The sequence below is a fragment of the Thalassophryne amazonica genome, chromosome 5, assembly GCF_902500255.1.
Source record: "Thalassophryne amazonica chromosome 5, fThaAma1.1, whole genome shotgun sequence".
Taxonomy (NCBI): domain Eukaryota; kingdom Metazoa; phylum Chordata; class Actinopteri; order Batrachoidiformes; family Batrachoididae; genus Thalassophryne; species Thalassophryne amazonica.
The window spans coordinates 98,073,845-98,092,100 of record NC_047107.1 but is presented as its reverse complement, the minus strand read 5'-3'; the positions used below and the strand labels follow the sequence as shown (position 1 = coordinate 98,092,100).

Genomic DNA, 18,256 nt, shown 5'->3' with positions numbered 1-18,256 from the left:
GTCCCCGTTAGTACTCTAGCTGCAGCATTTTGAATTAACTGAAGGCTTTTCAGGGAACTTTTAGGACAACCTGATAATAATGAATTACAATAGTCCAGCCTAGAGGAAATAAATGCATGAATTAGTTTTTCAGCATCACTCTGAGACAAGACCTTTCTAATTTTAGAGATATTGCGTAAATGCAAAAAAGCAGTCCTACATATTTGTTTAATATGCGCATTGAATGACATATCCTGATCAAAAATGACTCCAAGATTTCTCACAGTATTACTAGAGGTCAGGGTAATGCCATCCAGAGTAAGGATCTGGTTAGACACCATGTTTCTAAGATTTGTGGGGCCAAGTACAATAACTTCAGTTTTATCTGAGTTTAAAAGCAGGAAATTAGAGGTCATCCATGTCTTTATGTCTGCAAGACAATCCTGCAGTTTAGCTAATTGGTGTGTGTCCTCTGGCTTCATGGATAGATAAAGCTGGGTATCATCTGCGTAACAATGAAAATTTAAGCAATGCCGTCTAATTGTCTAATGCCGTGTCATTACTGTAGTCATAAGTTAAATGGTGTCCACTTTATGGTATTCTCAAAACATTAAAATTACTGTTCTGGATGCTCAGAATGCATCTGAGCTTATCTAGAAACCGTTGGCTTCTGGGGGCCTAAAGCGGCCCCCAGACCCCCGGCCTATAGGCTTCAGCCCTATGGGCCTCGCACTTTATCCCCCCTGATTTCTAGTTCTAAATTGCGCCCTTGGATGTGGACATTGTCTCTGACAATCAGTCTGAGCAGGACTTATGTCCTTTTTTGTCCTTTATTTAACACAATTATGAGAGAGTTTGAGAGGAGAGCGAGGAACTGCCTGCAGCCAGCCAGTTTTTTTTCTTTGAATTGTTCACATGTGCGCGCGAACGAATCGTCCGTGACTGGACTGGAGATGTCCGGACTTTTTACTGGATGTGGACATGTCCTGTTTCTGGCAAATCAGTCTGTGAGCAGGACTTTTATGGACTTTATTTAAACACAGATGTGAGAATTTAAGGTAAGCGCGAGGAGCTGCAGCAGCCAGGCAGTTTTACTGCATTGAGTACACGGTATAAAAACAGTCCTGCGTGATTTATACTTCAGGAACAAAGCAGGAATCATAAATTGGTGTTGGGTAACATTGTATTGTGAGAGTGTAGCTTCCAGTCCATTGCTTTGCCCTGACTTGCGTTGAATCCACTTCCTTTCTGCGTCCTGTGGTTAATGCAGAATAAAATAAACATGTTTAATTTTTGGCGTCCGATTCGCTTCGTCCTTTGCGTCCTTCACGGTGTTGTGGCATTGAGCTACATCGTCTCTGCATTAGGTTGCATCCACGTGACGTCGTCATGATGCTTGCACGACGCAACTTGAAGTGGGCCCGGTGTGAAAGGGGCTTTAGACACCTCTTTCTCCCTCTCCTCTGCAACACCACCGGCACTAACAACCTGTGAAGAGGACGTATGCCAGCACTTTCGCAAAAAAAAGATCAAAAAGGCTCCAGGACCCGATGGTGTCTCCCCCTCAAGTCTGAGAGCCTGTGCTCATCAGCTGGCACCCATCTTCAGCTGGATCTTCAACATATCTCTGGAGCTGTGCGAGGTGCCCTACTGCTTCAAAAGTTCTATTATTATCCCACTCCCAAAGCAACCCTCCATAACAGGACTAAATGACTACAGGTCCATCGCCCTGACATCTGTAGTCATGAAGTCTTTTGAACAGATGGTGTTGAACCACCTGAAGGACATCACAGGACCCCTTGCAGTTTGCCTACCGGGCAAACAGGTCAGTTGAGGATGCAGTCAACATGGGACTGCATTACATCCTGCAGCACCTGAACTCGGCAGAGACATACGTGAGGATCTTGTTTGTGGACTTAAGCTTGGCATGCAACAGTATCATCCATGACATTCTCCACAAAAACTCTCCAACCTCTCTGTGCTAGCTCTCACCTGTCAGTGGATCGCCAGCTTCCTGATGGACAGGACACAGCAGGTGAGGCTGGGGAGCATCACATCCAGCACACGGACAATCAGCACTGGCACCCCTCAGGGGTGGGTGCTCTCCCCACTGCATTTCTCCCATTACACAAATGAGTGCACCTCAGGGAACACCTCTGTTAAACTACTGATGTTTGCGGAAAACACCACCATCATTGGACTCATCCAGGATGGCGATGAAGCTGCATACAGACAGGGAGGTAGAACAGTTGGTTCTCTGGTGTGTTCTAAACAACCTGAAGCTGAAGCCTCTCAAGACTGTGTAGATGATAGTGGACTTCAGGAGGAACCCACCATCACCCCCACCCCCCTCTCCATCCTCAACAACACTGTGTCTACTGTGGACACTTTCCAGCTCCTGGGATCCACCATCTCCAAAGATCTGAAGTGGACCTCCCACATAGACTCCAGAGGATGTACTTCCTCAGACCGCTCAGGAAGTTCAACCTGCCCCAGGAACTGCTCATCATCTTTTACACATCCATCATCCAGTCTGTCCTGTGCATCTCCATCTCTGTTTGGTTTTCCTCTGCCTCCAAACATGACAGGCACAGACTTCAACAAACTGTCAGGTCTGCAGAAAAAAAATCATCGCAGCCAGCCTGCCCTCCATCCAGGACGTATGATGGTCCAGGACCAAGAAGCGAGCTGGTAACATCTCTGCTGACCCCTCACACCATGGATACACTGTTTAAACTCCTCCCCTCTGGTCAATGTTATAGAGCTCTGCATGTCAAAATGATGAGACACGGGAACAGTTTCTTCCCACAGGTCATCACGTGGGGAACAATTTAACCTGGCAAAAAAACTCACTAAATCATATACCTCATGTACAGTTTAACTTCAATCTCTGTCTGTTTCACTTTTTTTTCCCCCTCTTATTGCACATTTCATTTTATTACTGTGAATTATTCAGTGTTTAGTGTGTATTTATACATGCCATATAGAGCGAGTGCAGCTCAAACCAAAGTCAAATTCCTTGTAATCTGTGGATACTTGGTAAATAAAGGTTATTCTGATTCTGATTCTAATGGGTCAAACTACCGATTGCTGCTAAAAATGCTATATGCAGCTACTACAAAACACTAAACAAGATAAGAACTTCACTCAGTGCAAATACTCAGCAGATGACTTGCTAGGACATTTCACCACACAACAAGCCGCATTATTCCCGGTGTTTGTAATAAAATGCTCAAAACAACAGACACAGCCTCCACAAGAGCTCGCGGCTGCATCGAGTCACCTCTGACATACCACAGCGATGAGAGCTGGAGGCACTCGGCTCAGCAGTTGTCACTCAAAGCAACCACGCCCCTAATTATACATTTCTTTATGGCTTAAAATGTCTTAAATTATGAAATCAGAAAAGAAATTCACCCCCGTACAGTTGTCATGGAGGAGGAAATACCTAGAGAGACCAAAACCATTTTTCCTACCAGGCTGTAAACATGTTTATTTCTGCTCTAAATTTGGGCATTTTGACATGGACTTGAAAAGGAACTTGCTCACTTTTGGTGCCAGCCTCAAGCAGGCAGTTAAAGAACTGCAACTTACTTCCAGGTGGGCTTCATCTGAGGCCATCTAAGCTTACCGTTTGGCTAATATATGCTACACTTTAAAACAATTTTGTTATTCATTCTCACCACGCCGTCAGTGTAGATACGCAGGTTTATCTGCTTCTGCACAGCTCTCTCCAAAATGTCTTTGGCTGCAACACTGCAGTGGATTTTTAGAGTGTCGAAGAACATGTCACTGGACAGCCTGTGCCCTGCTCTCTTCAGACCTGAAATAACAAATGGACATTTGTTCACCTGCTTATCGAAATTATTTTCCTCTGCATCAACTGCTGTTTACTGTTATGACACAGCAGTCCATAAATGTGACTAATTTCAACTTTAATAAAAAGTTTGCCTTCAGCAAGGATCAGAGCTGCACTGTGAGTTCTCTCAGCGATGTGTTTGAGTCCTTGTGGGCCGTGATACAGCACGTACATAGCAGCCATGTTAGCCAGCAGAGCCTAGGAGTCAGGGGTAGAACACAAGAAACACGTAAATACTTCACCGCATTAAGTAAAGACGACATTTGAGTTTCTTATGAGTATACAGACTGGACAAACCCTCCATGCACAACCCCCACCCCCCCATATCATGTAATTGTTAAACAAAGTCAAGCTAATAAGCAAATCTTGATCGGGTATTTGATTAAATGCAGATTTTTGGCTAAGTGAGCAGTGATTTTAATAAGTAGGGAATGAAAAAATTATGATTAAATAATTCCTAGGTAACCATAGATTTGGTTGCAGATGCAATTCTGCCATATTTGTTGTGCGCGATGCATATTGGTAGACAAGGGGCAAGCAACAACACTGTCCCTTGATTCTTCACTATGAAAGAAAGACTGCGTTCTGAGACTATGTTAACAACTGCATCGTATCGCTGTAATCAGTGGTGTTTTTATAAACGGATGTAAAAACTTGTAAAATTTGTAAAACTCTTGTACCTGTTCGAACGGGCTAAGCAGTGGGTCACCCCTCTCAGTCTGGTCTGCTCGAGGTTTCTTCCTCAATATAAAAGTTTTTCCTTACCACTGTCACCTGTGTGGTTGCTCAGGGGGTTGGTAAGGTTAGACCTTACTTGTGTGAAGTGCCTTGAGGCAGCGTTGTTGTGATTTGGTGCTATATAAATAAAATAAATTGAAAACAACCAGTTTCCAATCCACATTTTGCTTACAGCAGCAAAATAAAAAATAAAAAACCTCATATTCACAGACACAGAGTTGAGGAACTTTGGATGTGTTTAGCAAGAGTCCAAAAGTAATGTTTAACTGAAAAAGGTGGATAAAAATATATATTACACAATATGAGCCTTTAAGCACTAATTATTCCAAATAAGCTATTTTCGTTTGTTCCATGTAATTTGTGAATTTTATATAGTAAAGTATAAGCTGCATCTGTCAAAACATTCCTCTTGAAGAAGGAAAAACATACATAAGTTGCACCAGTGTATAAATTGCACAATTTTTCTAAAATTAGATGTTTAATTTGGGATTTTTGTGCATCATTGAAGTGTACTTTTTATTACTGGCATTTATTCTTTCATTATTGGAGGTTATTTTATTTAGTGCACTGATTCCTGGAAAACCATAGATATATAGTTATTGAATGCATGATTTTTCTGTAGGACAAGTCGCACCAAAGTATATGTCGCAGGACCTCCAAAACTAGTTAAAAAAAACAGTTACTTATACTCAGGAATATACAGGTATGTTTGACGTCATTTGACTTCTTTAGCCCTTGAAAGTGACTTTACATTTACATAAGATCTGCAGGATTATATGCCCCCAATAAATGTTTAAAGATTTCTGCATTCTGATCAAATGAATGTCAACCTGGTCACACCTGAGCAGTACAAATGTTACTGGTTGCTTTGTCTCTGCGGATGTGCTGCTCTCTGGTCTGCAGTGCAAGTCGATACACTTCCTTACCTGCTGCATCCCTGAAACAACAGTAAGCCCATTTATTAAAAAAACCATACAGGCCTCATGGTCCTGTATGGTTGGAAATGTACATGTCATTTCTAGGACCAATGTCAAAACAGTCAGGAAGCCAGGTGGAGCTTTTCTCACCTGGTCACTCCAACCATTCTGCCAGGCATCATTCGGACCAGATTGTCTTTGACGGCAAAGAAGGCAGCGTGGGGGCCGCCATAACAGAGAGGAACGCCAAACCTCTGGGAGCTGCCCAGTGCGACATCAACATCAAATTCTCCTGGAGGACGCAGCACACAGAGGGCCAGCAGATCTGTAGCACAGCATGCCAGGGCCTAGATGAAGAAAGATGAAGGGCATGTTACTACCTTAAAATCTTTGTTTTCATTTGGTCATAAAAAGGCAGCTCTTCTGCAAAAGGACCTGCAAGGAGTTGGCCAGCAGACTGTTTCAAAGGTACCACCATAATCAGCCATGAGAAAGTGAAACAATCTAATCACTTATTTATCATTTAGGTCATTTCTCAAGCAAAAATGTGCAGTGTTCCTTCAAGATTCACATATGTGAGGTTTTGCAGTTTTCCTGTATAATACTATAATTTTAGCAACTTTTGTTTTTTGTTCCGCCTACTCCTACCAGGTACTTTGGCATATTTCCACCAAACTTGGTATGTGGATGAAGATCAATCCTGGAATTGCCAGGGTCAACATCATTAAAGACAAATGTCAAAAATATTGATTTTTCACTCTGATATCTACCGAAGTTTGCAAACATATGTAGGCAGGTTCTGGAATTGCCCAGATGAGATAAAACTAATTTTACCAAAGGCTAGTCATTGGAGCCAAGGTCATGTCTGCCTGTTTGTTGGCCTACTCCTCCCAAGTCCTTTCTACCAAACGTGGGATGTCAAGCACCCTAAAGTTGCCTTTAAAGTGTAGGTGACATGATATGTAATGTTTTTTTTTTTTGAGTATTTATGACTAAAATTGAATGGTTTGAAATTCATCCCTTCCTGGTGCGCAGTTATTGAAGACAGAAATAGTTGGATTTTGAACTGCGCACCACTAAAAACAAGGAACTTCCCGGTGAGTCCCGACATCGGAGAAGAAGGAAGTGGCGTCAGCTCTGGAACCATTATCTTCACAGAGCCATTAATTTATGGATTTTTACAGGCTACTGACAGCCCCGTTTCCACTGAGTAGTTCGGGTCAGAACTGCACCGTGTTTTCTGTGTCAGAATGGTTATTCTCGCCGGCAGAATTCTTTTGATTGAAACACTTATATTGATGAGCGTGCACGCACAGTGTTGTGTGAATTCTCCACTCCACACGAAGGCAAAACTGACTATTTTCACATTATTTGATTATTTTGTGCATCATGGGAATTTCGGCGCTTGCAGACTGAGACATTAGGAACAGATGAGGGACTGCAAGTCTTTTAACTTGCAGCACAAAGCAGCTTGCAGTGGAACAAGAGGATCCATTCACAGCAGAGACTCGAACCATCAGCCGCAGGCACAATGAACGGCTTACACCTGAAGCGGACCGTGCCAGTCACAAATCAGTACAGGAGAGACTGCCCCTCCCTGAGCCTGGTTCTGCTGGAGGTTTCTTCCTGTTAAAAGGGAGTTTTTCCTTCCCACTGTCGCCAAGTGCTTGCTCACAGGGGGTTGTTTTGACCATTGGGGTTTTTCTGTAATTACTGTATGGCTTTTGCCTTACAATATAAAGCGCCTTGGGGCAACTGTTTGTTGTGATTTGGCGCTATATAAATAAAATTGATTGATTGATTGACTCAAACCATCAAGGACTTATCTTCAGCCAGGACAACGAAATAAATTATTTTCACACGTTTTCATCAAAATGAAGATGATCTCATTGAAACGGACAGGTAAGACTATTATTTTCTCCTTGTGTGAATTTTAATATTTAATAATATGTTACGCTATTCAAGAAGGAAACAATATTTATTTAAAAAAAAAAAAAACAGCTGATATTTTTAGTCCCTCGTGACTTTTTTCAGATTTGAATGTACCTTTTTCTCAGAAAAAAAAAAGAAATCAGAAATAAATAATCCACACCATCACTTTTTTCTGATGTCAAAGATAGTAAAACTAATTTTTTTTTTTTTTACTCAGCTGGTTAGACCAGAGAGCTGGCAAAAAAGTATCTCCACCTGCATGCCAAAATTTGCATACATTATTTATTATTTTATAACCACCATTCTGTGTTCTGAACTCTGGCAATATCATCACTGCTGTCAGACTGAAGGTTTTCCTGGAAGGTTTCATCTCACTCATTGTCATCTAAATAAGGCTCAAAACCATAAGGCTGTGTCCTCCACAGCTTCTTCAGAAACACGTTCAGACTGGACTTAAAAAAAAAAAAAAAAAAATCGTCCGAAAACAGCTCGAACGTGTTTACAATTGATTTGGGCTTGAATCAGCAGGTGCCATTCCGGTGATGACGTAGCAACAATATGGCTGCGGCCACATTGTTTATCCTTCAACCGTGCACTTATTGACTTTTATTATTCAGAACTTTTTTAAATATCAACATTTAATCATTTTTAATGATTATTTGTGCACATTTTTTGGTGTCACCTACACTTTAAAGAATTAATTTTGGTAAATTTATTTATTTATTTGTCTGCCAAATACAGGGCACTAGGGCTGCAGCTATCGATTATTTTAGTAATCGATAGCTTATTCTGGCAATTAATCAAGTAATCGGATAAAAAGTACTTTTGCATTTTAAAACATTAACAGTCCAGGGTTCTCCCTAAGTAATGGCACACTGTCACTGCGTTATTATTTATTTTTTCACATCTTTACAAGTTTTGGATCTTTTCTGGTGTAAGGAGCTCAACCAAAGTCTTGACATTTTGCTGAAATGGCGATGGGTTGTGGCTTTCCGTTTTTTATTTTCCCAACTTGTAAAATGTAACCATTTTTATTCATTTATTTATTGATTTATTAAGGTGGTAGACTGGGTCCCTGCATGAATTTCTTTTTAACTCTCTCTCTCTGTGATTCAGCCAATGCATTTCATTTTCAGCTGGAGGTTGAACATGCAGCCTCGCAGTCACTGTTTTTTTTATTATTATTATTTTATTTTAAGTTCTCGTGTTTGTGAAGCATTGTGTGTTGCCCTAAAAAGCGAAATACTCATTGCGAGTCATGCAGCACAAAGAGTGGACTTCTTCCAGAGATTGTTTGTGTCCGGGACGGAGCTGTGTGAGGTCAGAGGTGAGCCGCTCACACCGGGCAGAGAGAGGCAGCAGCCGGCCGCCGCGCATAGAGCGGACAAAAGTGTGTTTAAAAAAAAAACAAAACACACTGCTTTGCTTTAAATGCACCCCTTACCAAAAAATAGTACTGATAAGTATATAAAAAGTAAACTGGAAGTATACTTGAAACATACTTGCATGTACTACTTTTTGGTAAGGGACAGTAAGCTATCTCAGATGATCAGCGTGGACCGTCTTTTTCCTAAAAGGCTTTATTTCACTCTGTTTGTCGCGTTGGAAAGCTGTAGCTTTTATGCTAATTTGATGAGCCTGGTTCTGCTGGAGGTTTCTTCCTGTTAAAAGGGAGTTTTTCCTTCCCACTGTAGCCAAGTGCTTGCTCACAGGGGGTCGTTTTGACCATTGGGGTTTTACATAATTATTGTATGGCCTTGCCTTACAATATAAAGCGCCTTGGGGCAACTGTTTGTTGTGATTTGGCGCTATATAAAAAATTGATTGATTGATTGATTGATTGGCGCTTGCTCTACTTCTTCTTCTGTTTGTTTTTCTAGGGACATTACAGCGCCACACACAGGCCTGGGATATGTACTACAACATTAAACGAAGTTTCGAGGCACAGAATTTGCCTCGAACATTTTTTGTAATCGAATTATTCTAATTACTCGGCTAATCGTTTCAGCCCTACAGGGCACACTTACAGTATGTGGAAACAATCAACATATTCTTGTGCGGTGGACGGTCAGCTTTAATTCAAGGCGTTTAACAACTATTTAGGAATTACAGCCATTTGTATACAGTACATAGTCCCTCCATTTTATGATTCAGTAAGTAATTTGACAAACTAAATATAAGGATAATTTTAATATAAATCAGCATTTTTACAGCCAGTTTTCCTTACATAACTCAGGGAATGTATACATAAACATTTATATGTCTCTGGGTATGTCTGAGACTTCACAAACAGTAAGGTACTGTATGGTAAATCTGTCAAGAGTAGCCAGTTCTCAAAAACTGACTGACAGTGCCAGAAATAGACTCATCACAGAGACACACAGAGATACGTATAAAGGAGTTGCAGGCTTCTGTGGCAGTGCCAAGAAAAGAATGCAAGGTGTAACTTTTTCCTGTGCGTCACCAGATATACTGCAGTGAAAAGCTACAGTCCTCAGTGCACTGACTTATTCAGTTGAATACTTCACTCTCTTACCCCTCCCTTGTGTGCACGGTCCACAAGGGCGGTGAAGTCTTCCACCCGACCATCAGTGTCTGGATATTGGAAAAGCACGCCGCTCACATCCTTCCCACTGAAGTCCATCTCATGAGGCAGCTTCAGCAAAGTTTTTACTCCGATATAGCTGCGACATAAAAGTTCAAATGTGGCAACAAAATAATAACCACAGTAGCAGTAGTATTAGGCTTTGTGAATATAGATAAATGAGTTAATGTCACATTTGTCCATTTTCCACTGAACGGATGTGCAGGTCTACTTGTGTAGAATTAGTCATAACTGGGTGCTGGTTAGGTATTGTGACTGTACAGCTCCTTACACACTTAGAAATCAAGGTTACTGAAACAATGGTGCTTCTGGGTTCATTTAGTTTACAAATGAGATGATCCTCTCACTAATGAAGGGCTGTTTGGTTGGCATAACCTGTTGGCTGGAGTCAAAAAGGTGAATCATATAATGACATCGGAAAAGACGTACTTGGCTCGAGTCTGCACCACAGCAATGGTCTGGGGATGGCAACGGGGGTCAATGTAGAATGTCCTTCTTTTGTTCTGTCTGAGAAATGACACACAAATAATAACTGTTATAGTTAGTTGTTCAGAATAACCCCTGTAATTCATCCTGTCAGACAGCATTCCAGTTAAATTGTTGTGTGTGCATTCTGACTGTCGCATCTGTGCTTTATGTTTGTGTCTTGTCAGTTCTTTTCTGCATGCTTTTGAGTTCCACAGTTGTTTTGGCATTTTTTTGTACTTGATGTGTATGTTGGTTTTATGTCATTCTTAAGTTTTAGTTCCTCGTACCTTCAGATGTCTGTTAGCTTTCAGTCCCCTTCCTTTTATTCATCATGTGTCTCTGCTGTTCCTGTTCTCCCAGATTCTTTGCACCTGCCGCCCATTAGTTTGTTTGCTTTGAAGCCGCACCTTTGTCCCTGTTCTGTTGCTGGTTGTTTAATGTTGTTAATGCTGTTGTACGAGTTAGCGTTGCTAACGTTGGTCTGTCCTGCTGTTGTCATTGTCAGTACTTCAAGTAATTTGTCTCCTACTGTGTTTTGCATCTGAGGTTAGCTTGTTTATCCTTTTATTCATCCTGTGTGGACACCTCACTGTATGTTCGTTTGGACTCTTTTTAATATTTATGTCACGGAACCTCGTGGGTTGGATGGTTTATTCACATCTGGCTTATTAAATCACTGTGGTTTTGCAAGCTAACCTTTTGTCTCCTGGCTGATTGCATATTGTGGTTCCTTTTTGACTTTGCTTTTACATAACACAAATACTGAATGAGACCACACCTATGTTCTGCTCTGTGAAACATTTCTTTCAAGCATCACACACAGCAAAATCCTCATGGTAACACTGTACTGTAACACTATACCTGTCTTGGCATAAGTGTCACCAGTTACACTATCAATAGTAAAAAGATTAAAAAGTTACATCTTTATTTATGTCATCATCCACACATTATAAAAGTGCATTATCAATATTATACAGAGTACTTTAACTTTGAAACTATACATTGCTTATCAAGATACCCCAGACAATGGTACGCAGTTGAGCGTGAAACCTCGAACTTCTGGTTGTGAGTCAATAACCATGAGAGCTGAAATCAACTAGGAAATGTTTGAGCAAGATTAGAACGCTTCATTTTTGCTGTGCAGGAGAAGTTTCACATTTTGCTCGCCACTGTTAGCCTGCAATCTGGGCATTAATGTTATGTACAAAGCTCTCTTCATGCAGTGAATCCCAATTACATCAGCACATGGTATGCATGTGGCAGTATTGTTTTCAGTCTTGTGTGTCCATCAGTCCATGCTAGAACAAAATAACTCAAAAAGTTTTGATTCGATGTGGGCTAAATTTAATGGAATGACTGAGGGTCAGACAAGGCAAGATCAAATTCTTGGCACAATGCTTATATACAAGGGCCATTTAGAATGGCTATAACATTCACCCATGCCACATTCTTCATGTACACCTGAAGATGCATCAGGAAGAGCATCTGGTATAAAACTTGGGCCAAATCAATATGCGGCTCCAGATCCATACAGGATCTGCTGTGGTGAACCTGAGCAAAATGGAACACACCAAAAGAAATTTGTATTTACAATGGCTATTCAACAGAATCAGTTCAAGATACACCTGCAGGAGGTTGTGGTTAAGGTGGTAGGCTTGTGACCAGAGGCTTCTCAGTTCAAATCCCCCTCAGGAACAGAAAATAGACCAGGGCCCTTGGGCGATGCACTTAATTCCCAAGTTGCACCTGGTGTGTACCAAGTGTCTTGCATGGCAGCACCCTGGCACTAGTGTGTGTGCACACACCCTCTTAAGAAATAAAATGTAGAATTTAATTGATAACTTTAAGGTAACTTTTTCCACATAACTTCGTCAATTAAGTGCAAAACAATATTGGGATTTAAGTAATGTTTCATTTAACTTAAATAATTTCAACTACAATATTGTTTTGCACTTATGCTATGTGGAAAAAATTACATTAACTTTATCAGTTAAATTCAACATTTTTTGCCTAAGAGTATATGTTTCATTTCTTAGAGTGTGCATGCGTGCACTTGTTTTCATGATGATTCAGAGCATTGTTATGATAACATACCTTCAATATCAGGACACTGGGGAAAATGAAGACATTTTCCACCCCTTCATTTTTCTGAACACTCTAAAGAATTCTAGACACCTCCCCCACCAACATGCTCCCAGACCAAAAATCTCCGATGTCCTAAAATATCACAATTTTTGGAAAGTATGTATGTAAGAGTTTTATCATTTTTGCTCATCTACAATTTCACAGTGTAGTGGCCAGTTTTGGAACTTAAAACACTTTCGCACACTTTTAGTATGATGTTATTGTACTCATAAGTCAGAGTGTCCTCATATGTAGCATAAAAATCAGGTTTGACCAAAATATAGCACTAGCCAAAAACTCAACAGATGGACATATTTCTGTAAGAATGGGTCAGAATGAGTTTGATACGTAGGCCTCGAGGACCTTGGGAAAGGCATCTTTTTTTCACGTTCTTTCATGTCAGTGGTGTCCAAAGTATTCCAGAAAGGGCCAAGAGGGTGCAGGTTTTCTTTGCAGCCACTAACTCCAGCAGGTGATTTCACTGATTAAATGATTCCATCTGCTCAAAGTGATGTTAATCAGTGAAATCACTTGCTGGAGCCAGTGGCTGCAAGACCCTGTCAGGAAGACCCTGTTTTGTTTCAGCTTGTTAATTAAATATCAGATTGCAACATCTTGATCAGTCAAACTATTCTGGATCAGTATTTATTGCATTGTGTTAAGGAATCCGGATCCAGATAGTATCTTTTGATTTGAGTCCCGTCAACCCTTGTCGGATGTCAGAAATCTTTGAGTGTTCTTGGTCTCTATTTTATAAGAGAAGGCTACATTTCTGCAATAGGTTGTGGCTGTCAGTAGTTACTGTCCTCCTCACTGCATTTGAGCTTGGTCAGTACCGGTGGCAGAGTTGCATGGCTTCAGCGGCAGCCGTTCCTTCATCCAGAAGAGAAGCATTGGCAACAGGCATGCCAGTGATGTCACAGATCATAGTCTGGTAGTTGAGAAGAGACTCCAGGCGACCCTGTGAGACCTCAGGCTGGTAGGGTGTGTACTGAGTGACCCTGGGACACAGAACACAGAACCACATTAACTTGGTTTTGGACAAGAGTGAAGGCAAACCGTCAGACTCAATAGAATTTGCGTGGAAGGTGAACCACCCATCAGATTTCACATGAACAAGCTGCTTTTGTTTGTAGCATTACAATGTGGGAGTTCAAGACTCAGTGAGTCACACTGTGCTTATCTGCTGCATAATGATAGTTTTAAACTACAATGACACTCATTACAGCGCATTCCTCTGTCAAGTCCCAAAAATAGTCAAAGTGGAAATGTGAACAAAAATACTAGTATTGTAACAAATAACTAATACTAACTGAAAATCAATGTTATCATCAGTGGTGGGCGCAGTTCAACTAATCCGATAACAGATAATTAACAAAGCTAATGTTTTTGCTATCGGATTAGCTTTTCAGATAAGTGTTAAAACCATCATCGGACCGATTGTCTTCAGATAAATTTAGTTCCGATAAAGTGAGAAAAGTTTAACGGTCAAAAACATTTGTAAACCCTAAAATCAAACATTTTAGTCCATTTGACGTGTTTTGGAACAGACTGTTCCAAGCACACGTCAGCCTGTCGTTTGCTGATGACGTCATCATTAAACGCAAAACGTGATTGGCTAGTCGACGCAGGGAGCACTGTGGGTAGTGTAGTTCAGGTTCACTTTGGATGTTCGAGTGACTTGTCCACTCAACAAACAAAATGGACTAATTTTAACATTTTATTTCTTTGTGGCTGTAATTTAATCGCCAAGACTCGGTGGGGGAGAGGAGCTGTCACAGCACAGCTGTGTACAAAGGGACTTTTCTTCACGTTTAGACACAGTTTTGGATTTAAAAAAAGACGCTTTACGAGGGTAGGCTGAAAAGTTCTAAGGCTGACTATGATGCAGTTGTCAAATTGAAAAATTCAGGGTTATTTTTCTACATAGTCTCCCTGTAACTCTACACACTTCTTCCAGTAGTGCTTGAGTGCTTCGATTCCCTTGGCATAGAAGCTTTCATCTTGAGAGTCAAAATAGTCCTCAGCGGCAGCCATCACCTCATCATTGCTCTGATAGTGCTTCCCAGCCAAGTTTTTTTTTCAGGTTTGGGAACAGATGAGAGTCCGAGGGTGCCAAGTCAGGGGAGTACGGCGGGTGATCTACCAGTTCGAATCCACACTCGTGGATAGTGGCCATGGCCACTGTTGACTTGTGAGCTGGGGCATTGTCTTGATGGAACAGCACCCCTTTCGTCAGCTTTCCTGGTCGCTTCTTTTTGATAGCCTCACGTAACTGTCTCAGTAGGTTAGAATAGTACTGTCCATTTATGGTTTGTCCCTTTTCAAGATATTCCACGAACACAATGCCCTTGGCATCCCAGAAAACTGAAACCATGACCTTCCCCACAGACGAAACGACCTTGGCCTTCTTTGGAGGTGGTGACCTTGGTTTCCACTGCATTGATTGTTTTTTTGTCTCTGGTTCAAAGTGGTGAATCCAACACTCATCGTGGGTAAGAAAACGTTCCCTGTAATTGGCTGGATCCTCTTCAAATTGCGCCAAGTTTGCCTTCGACATGACTAGCCTGGTGCATTTCTGATCAGGCGTCAGAAGACGAGGCACCCACCGAGCTGACACCTTTGACATTCCAAGTTCTTCATGCAGAATGTGTTCAATTCTCTCACGGGATATTCCCACAGCATCTGCTAGCTGATTAATCGTCGATCGTCAGTCGTCCATCACCATTTCATGAATAAGGTCTGTTTTTCTGGGTTGTGGCTGTTGAAGGCCGCCCAGACCTTGGGTCATCTTCAAGGCTCTCTCTGCCCCTCTTAAATTCAGCTGCCCACTTCTGCACTGTAGATATGGAGGGAGCTTCATCCCCTAATGTAGCAAACATATCCGCATGAATGTCCTTGGGCTTTAACCCCTTCTTATGCAGGTACTTAATCACACCGCGATGCCAGATTTTGTCCATTTTTGCCGTTTCCCTCTACCACGAACTTTCAAACTTAGCTATGAACCACAAACTACCTCACAACCTGGAACAAAATAACACTGTTAGTCATCAGAAGAGTTGAACTTAATGCATGCCAAATTTTATTGAAATGGCATTTCTCCTTCCTGGTGAGCCTTAGAACTTTTCAGCCTACCTTCGTATATGGATTATTTATTCAGATAAATTCCACTGAAACTAACAGGTAAGAATTTATATTTACTAAGTGTATTTTACTCTGCCAATCAATGCATTAATGGACATATTTCAGTTGTTTAAGCCGCAGGGTTCAACGCATGTGAAAAAAGCAGCAGCTTTTTAGTTCGTAAATGACGGTGTATCTAATATCGAGATAAACTGTGACTAATACTGTGTTTTACTGTTTTTGAAAGATGATGACAGTGTTTGGGGTTTTATTTTTTTTATTCATTCATTTTTCATGCATTCTTTTGTGTTTGTGATCCTTGAATTTACCCAGCAGCGAAAAGTGAAAGTGAAACTGGTTTATCAGAAGCCAACAGTGTGATCTGATGTGGCCGCATCCGAATAAAAGTTATCAGTTATCTGTAATAAAGATAAATTTTTTAGCAGTTTATCGGTTTAGCGTCATAAAAGATAACTTTCCAGTTATCAGATTAATGGCTATCGAAACTAACTTTTTGGTTAGCTGTGCCCACCACTGGTCATAGTAAAAGATACACTGACCCATGAATCAATCTAAATATACTGGGAACCAGTGTATGACTCAGTGTTAACATTATAAACTGGTTAAGTTAAGCTTTTACGCTGGTACCTCCGCATCAACAAACTGATGTAAAGTTCAAACCTCAGTCCGAGGCTTTCACGAGACTGGTCACATGATAGTTACCTTTGTCTCCAAGGTACAAACAAATTTAGCTTGTCCAGTAGTGGTAGCTGGTAAAATTGGTAAGTGTACCCATGTGAAATTTACATTCAGTTCATAATAGAATAGAATAGAATAGAAAGCCTTTATTGTCATTATACACAGCAAACACAGTCTGCATAGTACAACAAGATTAGGGGGGCTGCTCCTTAAAAAGTGCACGCAGTGCAATACAAGACAATATAACATGAATAAACAACAATATCACATAAGGAAACACGTGAAGTCCTTTGCTGAAAAGTAAAATTGTGTAACATGTGGACAGTGTAAACAGTGTAGCAATTGAGAGAGTGCAAAAGGAAATGTAAAACTGTATGACAACTATAGGCAATATAATAAACAATGGAACAACTGAAAAATGTGCAAAAGTCCTGTGCTACAAATGAGATAGATATGGTGCGACTCAGTACCTAATATAGTCCGTTTTTAGTGCAGATTATTGTTCAACATGGTGATGGTTTTGGGGAAGAAATTGTCTCTGAGTCTATTTGTCCTGGCCTGTATGGACCTGTAGCGCCTGCCAGAGGGCAACAGGTTGAAGAGGTGAAAGCTGGGGTGTGTATTGTCCTTGAGAATGTTCTTGGCCCTACTAAGACAGCGGGAGGTGTAGATGGTGGAAATGGGGGGCAGAGGACAGCCAATGATTTTTTGGGCAGTGTTTGCTACCCTCTGCAGTCTCTTCCTGTCAGCTTCAGTGCAGCTGGAGTGCCACACTGACACTGCGTAGGTCAGCAGGCTCTCTATAGTGGAGCGATAGAAGGTCACCAGCAGGGGTGTGCTTAATTGCTCTTTCCTAAGCACCCTCAAGAAGTGTAGTCGCTGCTGGGCCTTCTTGACCAGTGCTGCGGCGTTGGCTGACCAGGAGAGGTCAGCAGAGATGTGAACCCCTAGGAACTTGAAGGACTCCACTCGCTCCACGCATTCGCCATTGATGTACAGTGGGGCAGGGGCAGTTTTCTTTCGACGGAAGTCCAGGATGAGTTCCTTAGTCTTTGTGATGTTTAGTGCCAAGTTGTTGGCTGCACTCCACTCGACCAGTTTTTGGACCTCATCTCTGTAGGCCGCTTCGTTTCCCCCTGTTATCAGCCCCACCACTGTTGTGTCATCAGCAAATTTAACGATGATGTTCTCTGAGTGGGTGGGGGTGCAGTCAGATGTGTAGAGCGAGTAGAGAAGTGGGCTCAGCACACAGCCCTGGGGGGAGCCGGTACTGAGAGTACGGAAGGAGGAGAAGTGAGGACCAAGCTTCACCTGCTGTGGTCGGTTGACCAGGAAGTCTTTACTTCGCACTATGTGTGAAGGGACCCTTAACATTGAATGAAATTTCAAAAATTCATACTTCTGTCAAAAAAGGTCAGATTTCTTTCATATCTGACAGTGTTATGTAGGATGGTATCCTTTACCGAATGACAAAGTTTGATCCAGATCCGCATTACAGATTTGTGGACATTTAAATTTAACACTGAAAACCCCATTTCATGTATATTTTACATTATATCTTAATCAAACGTGCCCCAATCACTCTCATATTTGAAAGTGAGGTGCAGACTGGCATTCTCAATGAATAGACTAAGTTTGATCCGCATCTGATCCGTATTTCAGATTTAGTGGATATATGATTTTAACATTAAAAAGCCCTTTTGAGCGATATTTTGTATTATATTTTAGCTTATGAAAAGCCACTTCTACCAGGACTTTGACCTTGAAAATTTTTCCAAGGTAAAAATTTGTGTAATTGGAAACCAGCGTTGG

The 18,256-nt window shown here is 41.3% G+C and overlaps 1 protein-coding gene across 1 annotated transcript in view; it reads right to left on the bottom strand.

The window, feature by feature from the left end:
• gldc (glycine dehydrogenase (decarboxylating)) overlaps positions 1–18,256 on the bottom strand; it is a 69,153-nt gene that overhangs the window by 39,960 nt on the left and 10,937 nt on the right. The window contains exons 4-10 of the mRNA XM_034170947.1: positions 13,459–13,623; positions 10,460–10,537; positions 9,962–10,109; positions 5,644–5,840; positions 5,417–5,513; positions 3,931–4,036; positions 3,663–3,802 (exon numbers count right to left, since the gene is read on the bottom strand). Of these exons, the coding sequence (XP_034026838.1) occupies positions 3,663–3,802; positions 3,931–4,036; positions 5,417–5,513; positions 5,644–5,840; positions 9,962–10,109; positions 10,460–10,537; positions 13,459–13,623 (931 nt within the window). The remainder of the gene's footprint in view (positions 1–3,662; positions 3,803–3,930; positions 4,037–5,416; positions 5,514–5,643; positions 5,841–9,961; positions 10,110–10,459; positions 10,538–13,458; positions 13,624–18,256) is intronic.